The sequence below is a fragment of the Tachyglossus aculeatus genome, chromosome 2 (genome assembly GCF_015852505.1).
Source record: "Tachyglossus aculeatus isolate mTacAcu1 chromosome 2, mTacAcu1.pri, whole genome shotgun sequence".
NCBI lineage: Eukaryota > Metazoa > Chordata > Mammalia > Monotremata > Tachyglossidae > Tachyglossus > Tachyglossus aculeatus.
This window is the reverse complement of record NC_052067.1, coordinates 135417145-135430892: the sequence shown is the minus strand read 5'-3', so window position 1 is coordinate 135430892 and position 13748 is coordinate 135417145. Positions and strand designations below refer to the sequence as shown.

Below are 13748 nucleotides of genomic sequence, written 5' to 3'. Positions count from 1 at the left end.
GAGCTCTCAGTAGGTCTTTGAAGGGAGGAAGAGAGCTAGCTTGGCAGATGTGTGGAGGGAGGGCATTCAATCAATCAATCAATCAATCAGTCGTATTTATTGAGCGCTTACTATGTGCAGAGCACTGTACTAAGCGCTTGGGAAGTACAAATTGGCAACACATAGAGACAGTCCCTACCCAACAGTGGGCTCAAAGTCTAAAAGGGGGAGACAGAGAACAGAACCAAACATACCAACAAAATAAAATAAATAGGATAGAAATGTACAAGCAAAATAAATAAATAAATAAATAAACAGAGTAATAAATATGTACAACCATATATACATATATACAGGTGCTGTGGGGAAGGGAAGGAGGTAAGATGGGGGGATGGAGGGGGGACGAGGGGGAGAGGAGGGAAGGGGCTCAGTCTGGGAAGGCCTCCTGGAGGAGGTGAGCTCTCAGCAGGGCCTTGAAGGGAGGAAGAGAGCTAGCTTGGCGGAGGGGCAGAGGGAGGGCATTCCAGGCCCGGGGGATGATGTGGGCAGGGGGTCGACGGCGGGACAGGCGAGAACGAGGTACAGTGAGGAGATTAGCGGTGGAGGAGCGGAGGTTGCGGGCTGGGCAGTAGAAGGAGAGAAGGGAGGTGAGGTAGGAGGGGGCGAGGTGATGGAGAGCCTTGAAGCCCAGGGTGAGGAGTTTCTGCCTGATGCGCAGATTGATTGGTAGCCACTGGAGATTTTTGAGGAGGGGAGTAATATGCCCCGAGCGTTTCTGGACAAAGATAATCCGGGCAGCGGCATGAAGTATGGATTGAAGTGGAGAGAGACACGAGGATGGGAGATCAGAGAGAAGGCTGGTACAGTAGTCCAGACGGGATAGGATGAGAGCTTGAATGAGCAGGGTAGCAGTTTGGATGGAGAGGAAAGGGTGGATCTTGGCAATGTTGCGGAGCTGAGACTGGCAGGTTTTGGTGACGGCTTGGATGTGAGGGGTGAATGAGAGAGCGGAGTCGAGGATGACACCAAGGTTGCGGGCTTGTGAGACGGGAAGGATGGTAGTGCCGTCAACAGAGATGGGGAAGTCAGGGAGAGGACAAGGTTTGGGAGGGAAGACAAGGAGCTCCAGGCCAGGGGGAGGGCGTGGGCCAGGGTCGATGGCAGGACAGGTGAGAACATGGCACAGTGAGGAGATTTCCTGTAGAAGAAAAGAAGGGAGGTGAGGTAGGAAGGGGAGAGGTGATGGACAGCCTTGAAGCCAAGAGTGAGGAGTTTTTGCCTGATGCGTAGGTTGATTGGTACCTTGCCCTCTTCCTTGTCCTCATCCTCTTCCTCCTGCTCCTTCTCATCCTCCTCATCCCAGAACAGGAACAAAACTAATATATTTTATTAATTTTGTCACAGGCTATTATTTATTCAATTATGCCGTTATTTTTTCAGGTAAGAAGTGTAGCTAGGGACAAGCAAAGATAAGGAGCTGGGATTCAGAAGGGGTGGAGGGGAGAGATAGAAAGATACAGCTGGTGGAGATCCATGAATCTAATATTCAGAAGTTTCCCTTTGATTCTGTAAAATTCAGATTTTCAGGCAGAAGTGAGTGATGGCTGGAGATTTTGCAGAAGGAAGTGATCAGTTCTGAACTGTAGTTTAAGGAGCTTGATATGGTAAATGGAGTGTAAGGTAAGGAAGGGGATAGATTGGAGATGAGGATGCCGGTAAGGACGCTGATGGATTAGTCTGGCAAGAGATGGTGAGTGCTTGGACCATGGTGGTGGCTCTAAAGATGGAAGGAGAGGAAGGTGTGGACCTGGGCAACGTTGTGAAGGTCCTCTTTCCCCTCTTCATTTGTCTCTGTGCACCTCCTAGAAGCAGCATAACCTATCAGAAAGAGCTCAGATCTGGTAGTCAAAGACCTTGGTTCTAAATCCAGCTCTCCTTGCCTCAGTTTTCCTATCTGTAACAGGGGGATCAATACCTGTTCTCCATCCCGCTAAAATTATGTGCCCCTTGTAGGATGGGGACTGTGTCCAACGTGATTATCTTGTACCTACCCAAGCACTTAGTACACCTCTTAGCACATAGCAATAATTTAACAAAACAAGCACATTCACCAATATTAAGAAATCAAAGCCCAGTGGGGTAAGGGGTGTGGTGAAGTCATTGTTTTGTTGAGAGCCCACGAGGGTCTTAGCAAAGAAACTTCCGAAGCAAGAAGAACCATTCCCAGATTCCAGCTCTCCACCCAGCTGTCCTCCCAGCCAAGATAAAGCTGCCCAGGGAGACTGCAAGACACATTCTGATCTCTTTAGATTTGTTGGATTTTAACCTGTTTTCTCAGTATTTTCATTTCTATTTTAACTGTCGCCAACCAGAACAGTTACAGCAGTGCTGGTTTTCAGAGTAGACCCCCACCACTTCAACTGATGGCTAGTTGTTTGGAGGAAAAACCCAAAACAAATGAAGCCAGCAAGGCATGAACAGCTCTCCTTTGCACGTTGGCAGGCGATTGTCCTGTTTGTCAAACGAGAATCTTTTTTCTGCGGGCACCTGGATTCTTAGGCAGAGAGTGACCACATGGAAACTCCTCATCTCCTTGACCTTTTTGGTTGTTCTTCTCTGGACCATCCACAGCTCTAGTTCTTCATTCTTAAGCTTATAACCATAACAACACACTGTATTTCTGGTGGGATTGCTTAGTTAACAAGTCCCCAACTTGTGTTTGCATTTTCAACTCCTTCTAGTTTATGGCTCAAGGGGAGAGGGAGAAAGGGCCTTATTCCAGGAGGGCAGGGCCTGAGAATGCTTTAGATCAATTTCAGCAATGCAAAAAGGTTTAACATTCATTAATTCATTCATTCAATCATATTTACTGAGTGTTTACTGTGTGCAGAGCACTGTACTAAGCGATTGGAAAGTACAATTCAGCAATGAAGAGAAACAATCCCTGCCCACAATGGGCTTACAGTCTAGAAAGGGGGAGACAGACATCAAAAGAAGTAAACAGGCATCAAGAGCATCCATAGAAATAAACAGAATTATATATATATATATATATAGTATATATATATATACAATATATATATAATATGTATAATATATATATAAAGACAAGTAAACAGTCATTAATATAAAATACATAGAATTATAGATATATGCATATTTACACATGTACTGTGGGGTGGGGGGTAGAGGGCTAGAGCAAAGGGAGTGAGCTGGGGCAACGGGGAGGGGAGGGGGAGCTGAGGAAAAGGGGGCTTAGTATGGGAAGGCCTCTTAGAGGAGGTGAGCCTTCAATAGGGTATGAAGCAGGGAATTGTAGTCGTTTGGAGGATTTGAGAATAATAATAATAATGATGGCATTTATTAAGCACTTACTATGTGCAAAGCACTGTGCTAAGCACTGGGGAGTTTACAAGGTGATCAGGTTGTCCCACGGGGGGCTCACAGTCTTAATCTCCATTTTACAGATGAGGTAACTGAGGCCCAGGGAAGTTAAGTGACTTGCCCAAAGTCACACAGCTGACAATTGGCAGAACTGGAATTTGAACCCATGACCTCAGAGAAGTAACATGGCTCAGTGAATACAGCACAGGCTTTGGAGTCAGAGCACCTATGTACATCTTATTATACTTTATACTATATTGTTTCCTCCTAACTCAGATTCATTTTATCTGCCTTCCCTGCTGGACTGGAGGGAGCTCAGGCTGTGGGCAAGTTACTTGACTTTTCTATGCCTGTTTTCTTATTTGTAATATATATATGTATATATATTGCATATATAATATATATATATATATATATATATATATGCAATATATGCAGACACACCTCAAGAACTCCCCAGACCACCAGGATCAATCAAGCAATCAATCAATCAATCAATCGTATTTATTGAGCACTTGCTCTGTGCAGAGCACTGTACTAAGCACTTGGGAAGTACAAGTTGGCAACATATAGAGACAGTCCCTACCCAACAGTGGGCTCACAGTCTAGAAGGGGGAGACAGACAACAAAACCAAACATATTCACAAAATAAAATAAATAGAATAGGTATGTACAAGTAAAACAAATAAATGGAGTAGTAAATATGTACAAACATATACACATATATACAGGTGCTGTGGGAAAGGGAAGGAGGTAAGGTGGTGGGAATGGAGATGGGGAGGAGGGGGAGAGGAAGGAGGGGGCTCAGTCTGGGAAGGCCTCCTGGAGGAGGTGAGCTCTCAGTAGGGCCTTGAAGGGAGGAAGAGAGCCAGCCTGGTGGATGTGTGTAGGGAGGGCATTCCAGGCCAGGGGGATGACGTGGGCCGGGGGTCGATGGTGGGACAGGCAAGAACGAGGCACGGTGAGGAGATTAGTGGCAGAGGAGCGGAGGGTGTGGGCTGGGCTGTAGAAGGAGAGAAGGGAGGTGAGGTAGGAGGGACCGAGGTGATGGAGAGCCTTGAAACCGAGGTTGAGAAGTTTCTGCCTGATGCGTAGGTTGATTGGTAGCCACTGGAGATTTTTGAGGAGGGGAGTAACATTCTCAGAGTGCTTCTGGACAAAGACAATCCGGGCAGCGGCGTCAAGTATGGATTGAAGCGGGGAGAGACAAGAGGATAGGAGATCGGAGAGGAGGCTGATACAGTAGTCCAGTTGGGATAGGATGAGAGCTTGAACAAGCAGGGTAACGGTTTGGATGGAGAGGAAAGGTCGGATCTTGGCGATGTTGCAGAGCTGAGACCAGCAGGTTTTGGTGACAGCTTGGATGTGAGGGGTGAATGAGAGAGCGGAGTCGAGGATGACACCACGGTTGCGGGCTTATGAGGTGGGAAGGATGGTAGTGCCGTCAACAGTGATGGGAAAGTCAGGGAGAGGGCAGGGTTTGGGAGGGAAGACAAGGAGTTCAGTCTTGGACATGTTGAGTTTTAGGTGGCGGGCAGACATCCAGATGGAGATGTCCTGAAGGCAGGAGGAGATGCGAGCCTGGAGGAAGGGGGAGAGAGCAGGGGCAGAGATGTAGATTTGGGTGTCATCAGCGTAGAGATGATAGTTGAAGCCGTGGGAGTGAATGAGGTCACCAAGGGAGTGAGTGTAGATCGAGAACAGAAGGGGTCCAAGAACTGAACCTTGAGGAACCCCCACAGTAAGGGGATGGGAGGGGGAGGAGGAGCCTGCAAAAGAGACTGAGAATGAACGACCTGAGTGATAAGAGGAAAACCAGGAGAGGACGGAGTCTGTGAAGCCAAGGTTGGATAGCATGTTGAGGAGAAGGGGGTGGTCCACAGTGTCGAAGGCAGCTGAGAGGTCGAGGAGGATTAGGATAGAGTATGAGCCGTTGGATTTGGCAATCAGGAGGTCATTAGTTACCTTTGAGAGGGCAGTTTCCATGGAACGTAGGGGACAGAAGCCAGACTGGAGGGGGTCGGGGAGAGAGTTGGTGTTGAGGAATTCGAGGCAGCGTGTGTATACGACCATTCAGGATGATGTCAGAAGTGAGAATGTTCACCTTCAGGGCAGAACTGGGGAAGGACAAAGGAGTGGTGGAGGGTATAAAAGGGGCTCAGGGGACAATTTGCTTTGTAGATCAGAGCCCTTTGATCCCTACACCAATATAAAGGAGAGCCAGTAACTACACTGTTGTGGACCTCTTGACATGCCGTTTCATTGGATTGGTAATTGTACCAGAATGATGAGAAGGTTCTTTTCCCTTTTGTGGGGAGGGGTGGGTGTTTTTCTTACAGGAACCCCTGTACATTGTACATTTTGGAGGGGTGGGGTGGCTGTTGACCACAGATCCTTTTTCTTTCCATCATTCCCATTATTTGTATAAGTTTTGTATATCTGTCTCCGCAGTAGATTGTAAGCTCTTTGTGGACAAGAAATGCACGTTTTACTTCTGTTGTACATTCCCATGCACTTAGTGCAGTGCAGTGTATGCAATGGGAATTAAATAAATACCATTACTATGGCTACTACTGCTACTGCTACTACTACTATTACTACTGCAACTAACTATTTTTGGAGCTAACCCCAAGAGAACAGCCTTCCTTTATGAAGACCTTCCCCAACTAAGAGAAGCAGCATGACTTAGTGGCAAGAACATGGGCTTGGGTTCAGAGGATGTTCATAAGAAGTGGGTTATAATTCCTGCTTCGCCACTTGTCAGCTGTGTGAGGGGCAACCACTTAGCTTCTCTGGGCCTCAGTTACCTCATCTGTAAAATAGGGTCTAAGACTGTGAGCCCCATGTGGGACAACCTGATTACCTTGTATCTACTCCAGCGCCTAGAACAATGCTGGGAACATAGTAAGCACTTAACAAATACCATTAGCATTATTATTAGGCCTTCATTTCCTCTTCTCCCACTCCCTTATGAATCACCCTGACCCTTGGTAGTTGTTAGGTACTTAGTATGTGTCAAACACTGTTTTATGATTATGGTGATGATGGTATTTGTACGTCTTTATTCATCCCTCCCTTAGCCCCACAGCACTTATGTGTACATCTGTAATTTAAATTACTTAATTAATGTCTGTCTTCCCCTGTAGACTGTAAGCTCATTCATTCATTCGATCATATTAATTGAGCACTTACTGTGTGCAGAACACTGCATTAAACGCTTGAGAGGGTACAATACAAGAATAAATGGAAATATTACCTGCCCACAACAAGCTTACAGTCTAGAGGTGGGAAGACAGGTATCAAAATAAATAAATAAATTATAGATATCTACATAAGTGCTGTGGGGCTTGGAGGGGGCAAGAGCAAAGGGAGCAAGTCAAGGCAATGTAGAAGGGAGAAGGAGATGAGGAAAAGTGGGGCTTAGTCTGTGAAGGCCTCTTGGAAGACATGTGCCCTCAATAATGTTTTGAAAGTGGGGAAAGTAATTGTCTGTTAGATTTGAGGAGGGAGGGTGTTCCAGGCCGGGTGTTTCAGTAGGTCATGGACAAAGGGTCGGCAGTGAGATAGGTGAGATTGAGGTACAGTGAAAAGGTTGACATTAGAGGAACCAAGTGGGTGGGCTGGGTTGGGCAGGAAATGTGTTACCAACTTTATGTTGTACTCTCTCATGTGCTTTACACAGTGTTTAGTCAGTCAGGCAGTCATTCAATCACATTTATTGAGTGCTTACTATGTGCAGAGCATGTTACTAAGTGCTTGGGAGGGTACAATATAGCAATAATATAATAGATATTATAATATATAACAGATACACTATAATATAACAAACACATCACAGTGTGCGCTACACACAGTGAGAGCTCAATAGATACAAATGATTGCTAAGGTCCACGCTTATAAAAAGGATCCACTAAAGGAAAGTGATTTGCTGTTTTACAACTTCCAAATCATTGTCTGTTTCAATAAAGGAACTAGGAGAAAATGGCAGATACCTGCAGTGGTGGAGCACCACCCGGGCTGGTCAGGAAGCCAAACCAATGCCAGAGTGGGAATTGGGTGCAGGGTCAGGTTTAGAGAAAGGATGGAATAGAGGCAGATGAGAAGCTTCTGTCCTTGACAAGGTAGAACTGAGAGAAAAGGCCTCCTCTGAAAATGGATGGGCAGAGAAAACTGTGTTGAACCCCCAGCTTTGAAAAATGAGTTGAGAATGGAGCCTTGAATAGAGAAATATTGCTTTTTGTACTTGGATTTTCTGTTATGCTCCTTTTGGCTGTGGCTGATCTTACCTAGAATTTGTACTATATAGATTTTTTCAGTGCTCACTGTTGATTAATCCTTTTAGCTATTTTTCAAGCCTACTTTTAGTTTATGGAAAATACTTTAACAAAAAAAGAGATATATATGTGTCTTGTGTTCTAGGTGTCTATATCCTTCTTTAGGGCAGGGGGAGGAAACCTGGTAAGGCTGCTGACTTTTTTTACCACAGCACTGTGTTAAACAGCTGAATCCTAATTGATTCCATGACCTGCTTTAGGGTAAGTTTTCAAATTGCTCATTAGTGACAATAAATGACTTTCAATTTGGGGATAGTCTTAACAGGAAATACACCATAAGCTAGGGTGTAAGTTTGGGAGTGGTGAGTTACCAAAACTTGGACATGTTCAGTGTGAGGAAATTCTAAGGCACAAACTCAGGACTAAGAAAATGCTACCATCGCAAATTTGATATGAGGTGGCTACTCTATCACCTTCCTTCATGTGGGTTTTGCCAACATAAGTTTTTTCATACATCTCTACTCCACAGAGACTTCTTCACTATTAGCTGTGCCTTCACTGAATACAAAAATTAGCTGCCTGATGACTGTCCCTAATTATATTAGTAGCTTCTATTTTCATTGTAGGAATGATTGGGGATGATTAGATGGACTTTCTTCAGGTTGTTCTGATCAGAATGATTGTTTCTTTGTGAAAATGCTGGATACACATTCACGGATCTGTTTGGTCCTCACCCCATAGATGATGGGGTTGAGACTGGGTGGGACAACCACATACAGGTTGGCCAGGAGGATGTGGACATAGCCAGGGATTCTGTTGTGTCCAAAGCGGTGGGTGAGGAAGGAGAAGAGGGCCGGGGTGAAGAAGGCCAGGATGACACAGCTGTGGGAGATGCAAGTGTTTATGGCTTTGAGCCGTGCATCCTGGGAGGGGAGTCTGAAGACAGTGTAGAGAATCCTGATGTAGGAGATGGCAATCAGCAGTATGTCCAAAAGAACAAGGGAAATGACACATAAACCATAAATGATGTTAAGTTTGATACTTGCACATGCCAACCGGGCAATGCCCATATGCTCACAATAGGTGTGGGGGATGATTCGGTGTCCACAGTAGGGCAACCTCAAGAGCAACAATGTCATTGGAATCATCAGAGAGACATTCCTCAGGACAGCTAACCCTAGGAATACCCTAATGGATTTATTGGTGAGAATGGTGTAGTAGCGGAGAGGCTTGCAGATGGCCACGTAGCGGTCGTAGCCCATGGCCACAAGCACTGTGCTCTCCATGCCGGTGAACATGTGGATGAAGAACATCTGGGTGAGGCAGCCCTCAAAGCTGATCTCCTGCAGGTGGAGCCAGAAGATGCCCAACATCTTGGGGATGGTGGCTGAGGACAAGCCCAGATCGACAGTGGCCAGCATGGCCAGGAAGTAGAACATGGGCTGATGGAGGCTCCGCTCATTCTTGATCACAAACAGGATGCTGCAGTTTCCCACGAGAGCGATCAGGTACATGGCGCGGAAGGGGAAGCCCAGCCAGTTGTGTGCAGCTTCCAGGCCTGGCACCCCCAGCAAGAGGAAGGAGGAGGGGTGAAATGGAGTGCCATTGTGATTTCTGTTGTCCATGGACATAACTGGAAGAGACTCCATTCTCCTTGTTTCATTTAATGTGGGTTCTGGAGAAAACTAAAGAAAATACATTATTGCTCTGCTATCTGAGTGGAACCCCTTTGTTTTTCCCAGTAATCTTTGTCTTGGTTTCTCTTTAGGAAAGACACTACCTCAGTCAAGAAACAAATCCCTCATAGAACCTTAACAATAGTGATGCTTATCTTGACCGAGAATGGTTCAGATAAGCACTGTCTTTTTGGTATCCCCACCGAGTCACTCCATCATGATCCTTGCAGTGGCCTTGGGCCTACAGACCACATAGAGGTTTCCAATCGATCAATCAACCGATTAATCAACAGTCAGTCAATCACCAGTCATCTTAATTGAGCACGTATTGAGTGTAGAACACTGTGTTAAATGCTTGGGAGAGTACAAAGTCCAAGATCAGGCTCAGAGTGCAGTTACTGAAAGAAATAATCCCCTCCCTTTCCCTCTTCTGGAACCCAGACTCTGTCCAGAATTGAAGAGTCCTGCCTGATGACTGTCCCTAATTATATTAATAATTTCTATTTTCATTGTGGGAACCAGTGGGGATGATCAGATGGACTTTCTTCAGGTTGTTCTGATCAGAATGATTGTTTCTTTGTGGAAATGCTGGATACACATTCACAGATCTGCTTGGTCCGCACCCCGTAGATGATGGGGTTGAGATTGGGTGGGACAACCATGTACAGGTTGGCCAGGAGGATGTGGACGTAGCCGGGGATTGAAGAGAGTCCTGAACACCCTCAAGTTATGTCTGGCTAATAACTCTGGCCCTTAGGACGGAGGGAAGAAATGAAATCAGCCATGCATTGGAATTGTGTTTCCCTACAGCTCTGCTGCCAACAGGTTTTTCTGTCCCTTGCCCCGACACAGTGGCCCTGTACTATCACTGCTTCTATCCCCACGGTGGAAAGCTTTGTAAAGATGTCCGGCAGTAGATTTAGGATGAATCACACATGTGCATCCTCAAAATATTTCCCAGAGTGTCAGAGTGTCCCAGAGTGGGATGTCCAGAGGAGTGGGACATTAAAGTAGAATCCCAGATTTAAACAACTTCACATTACATAACAGCAATAATAATAATAATAATTGTGTGTGGCTTAGTGGATAGACCAAAGGCCTGGGAGTCAGGACCTAGGATTAGAACTCATGTCCACCATATGTCTGCTGTGTGACCTTGGGCAAGTCACTCAGCTTCTCTGGGCCTCAGTTACCTCATCAGTAAAATGGGTATAAAGAGTGTGAACCCCATGTGACACAGGGACTTTGTCCAACCTGATTTATTTGTATCTACCCCAGCATTTAGAATAACGCTTAGTACATAGTAAGTGCTTAGCAAGTACCATAACTTTTATTATTATCATCATTGTACAAAATGCTGGACTGGATACAAGCAAATCGAGTTGAACAGAGTCCCTGCCCCACATGGGGCTCATAGTCTAAATCCCCATTTTACTGATGAGGTAATTTAGAGCCAGAGAAGTTAAATGACTTGCCCATGATCCCAAAGCAGACAAGTGGCAGTGGTGGAATTAGAACCCAGATCCTTCTGACTCCTAGGCCCATGCTTTATCCAGTAGGCAACACTGCTTCTCAGTGTGACCCAGAGTGTCACCAAGTGGGATGGCCAGAGGAGTAGGACATGACAAGAGAATCTCAGGTTTAAGCACCAATGTATATGAGGATCAGGCTGCTCCAGCTAGGAAATTTATTGGAGAGACATTCAGAAACACCAGCGCATTGTCAGGGAGTGAGATGGCTGCCAACCTTACCCCAAGAGAGGAACAAATGACAGTTTGCCATATTTTGGAAAAATGGTCTTAATTTGGCTGAAGGTTGTGACAAGACATTCTGCCAAGTCTTACTACACTACTGAGGGATACTTTGGTGTGACCCAAAATTGATAAGGTATATGTTGTGGTAAATAACTCCGTATTCTGTACACGCTACACATTTTTTATTTTCCAGAGAAATCAGTCATTCAAATCAATGCTATTACTGTGTGCAGAGCACTGTACTAAGTACTTGGCAGAGTGCGATATAACATAGTTGGTATACATGATTTCTTCCCTCAAGGAATTTACAATCTAGAAAGAGAGACAATCATCAAATTACCATAGGGAAAGCAGCAGAGTATAAGGATATTTGCCCAAGTTGTGTGGAGGTAGGGTTACTATCAAAGTTCTTAGAAGGTACAGACCCAAGGGCCTAGATGAATCAGAAGGGGCAGAAGGGAGGGAGAGTAAGTAGGGCAGGGAAATGAGAGGTTAATCCATGAAGGCTCAATGCAGAAAGGAGATAGAATAGGGTGGGAAGACATAAGATTAATCTTGGAAGGCTTCCTGAAGGATTTGAAGATGGGAATAGTGAAGATCTGTCAAATATGAAGGGGGAGGTGTTCCAGGTCAGGGATCATTCATTCAAACATATTTATTGAGCGCTTACTGTGTGCAGAGCACTGTACTAAGCACTTGGGAAGTACAAGTTAGCAATATATAGAGACAGTCCCTACCCAACAATGGGCTCACAGTCTAGAAGTGCTTAGTACAGTGCTCTGCACATAGTAAGCGCTCAATAAATACGATTGATGATGATAGAAGTGGTGAGAGAGATGAGGTGGAGGCACAGGTTGGTGTTAGGAGATCAATGTGGATGGGTTTGGTTGTGGTGGAAGAGGAGAGAGGTGAGATAAGAGAGGGAGAGCTGACTGAGTTTCTTCAAGTTGATGGTGAGGAGGGAGAGCAATGACATTATATAGAGTTCTACTTTTGCTGGACATAGAGGTAGGTGGAGAGATTCAATTAGCTAGCCAGATGGAACCCCAGGCCTTATTTCACACTGCTGTATTCCAAAAGAGATTCTCCCTGTGGACAAGATGTGCCCTGTATTGGGAAGCAGGAATTTATAACAGTTAACAAAGAAATTTAACCTTGGTACACAAGTTGCATTTTTACGGATTGTTTATATGTGAACTGCCTAATTTTTCTACACCCAATATGGATTTTACATGCCATCTATTGTTACAAATTGTGACTATGTCTATGCTGCTCTCACAGGGGGCTTTGGGCACAAACTGGTGAAATTTATTTTGGGTGCGGAAAATGCAATCATAAAATTGTGGTATTTGTTAAATGCTTACTATGTGCCAAGAACTGTACTAAGCACTGGGGTAATCAGGTAATCAAGTAATCAGGTTGGACACAGTCCCTGTCCCACATGGGGCTCAAAGTGTAAATAGAAGGGAGAACAAGAATTTAATTCCCAGTTTCCTGATGAGGAAACAGAGGCACAGAGAAATTAAGAACCTAGTTTCTCTGCCTCCCAAGCGATGTTGTTTTCACTAGGCCACACTGCTTCTCCATGTAGTTACTCCTCTACCCTGTTTATGAATTTCATTTCATTGTGGTTTTGAACTTCTTTTTTTCCAGTAATCTTTTAAAGAGGTTCTGAACACACTTTCACCATCAAAGATAAGGTACTTTATAGAAGAGAGAAAAACCCAAATGTGAAGGCATGGTCTAGCACCAACTTAAAGTCTTGAAAAAATAATAAACATAAATCAGATGATGTTTCTTCATTAATCGTCCTGCAAAGTGGGAACTTAATGTTTAGACATCCATATGAGCTTTCTTGAAACAGTAGGAATGTCACAGGTCTCCAAGACTGGAACCATAATCACCTTCTTCAAGAAGAAAGGTGAGAGAGCTGATAGGCATTTCTTGGGTATCTCACCATTCTGTGCAGGGTTCCAGGTAAACTCATTCTGGATCTAGGCCTAGTAGAGAAGCAGCGTGGCCTAGGGGATAGAGCATGGACCTAGGAGTCCGAAGGACCTGGGTTCTAGTACAGGCTCTGCCACTTGTCTACTGCGTGACCTTGGGCAAGTCACTTCACTTCTCTGTACCTGTTACCTCATCTATGAAATGGAGATTAAGACTGTGAGCCCCATTTGGGACTTTGGACTGTGTCCAACCTGATTAGCTTGCACCTACCCCAGTAAGCCCTTAACAGATATCATTAAAAAATTGCATATCATGGATTTACTACCTGAATTGCAATGGGGCTTCAGAACAAAACACAGCTCAGCAGACATTATCTTTGAACTATGAGAAATTCAGGGGGTGCACAGGGAAGAACACCGAGAAGACCTCTATTAGCTATAATTCTTGATCTTCTGTAATGCGTTTAACATCATCTGCATCACTGGAGTCTGGCAACAACTCTGCAAATTTGGCTGCCCAGAAAAGTTCCTCAGATCATAAGGAGGCAGCATGGCCTAGTGGAAAGAGCATGGGCCTGAGAGTCAGAGGACCTGGGTTCTAATCCCAGCTTCACCTCTCGTCTGTGGCATGAACTGGGGCAAATTACTTACCTTCTCTAGTTACCTCTTCTGTTAAATGGGGATTAAGACTGTGAGCCCCAACACTTAGTACAGTGCTTGCCACATAGTAAGTGC

General features: G+C 45.0%; 1 protein-coding gene across 1 annotated transcript; it reads right to left on the bottom strand.

The window, feature by feature from the left end:
- Positions 1-8308: 8308 nt before the first annotated feature.
- Positions 8309-9268, bottom strand: LOC119950045 (olfactory receptor 52E8-like). The gene has a single exon (XM_038771968.1). The coding sequence runs from the start codon at positions 9266-9268 to the stop codon at positions 8309-8311; it is 960 nt and encodes a 319-aa protein (XP_038627896.1).
- Positions 9269-13748: the final 4480 nt, after the last annotated feature.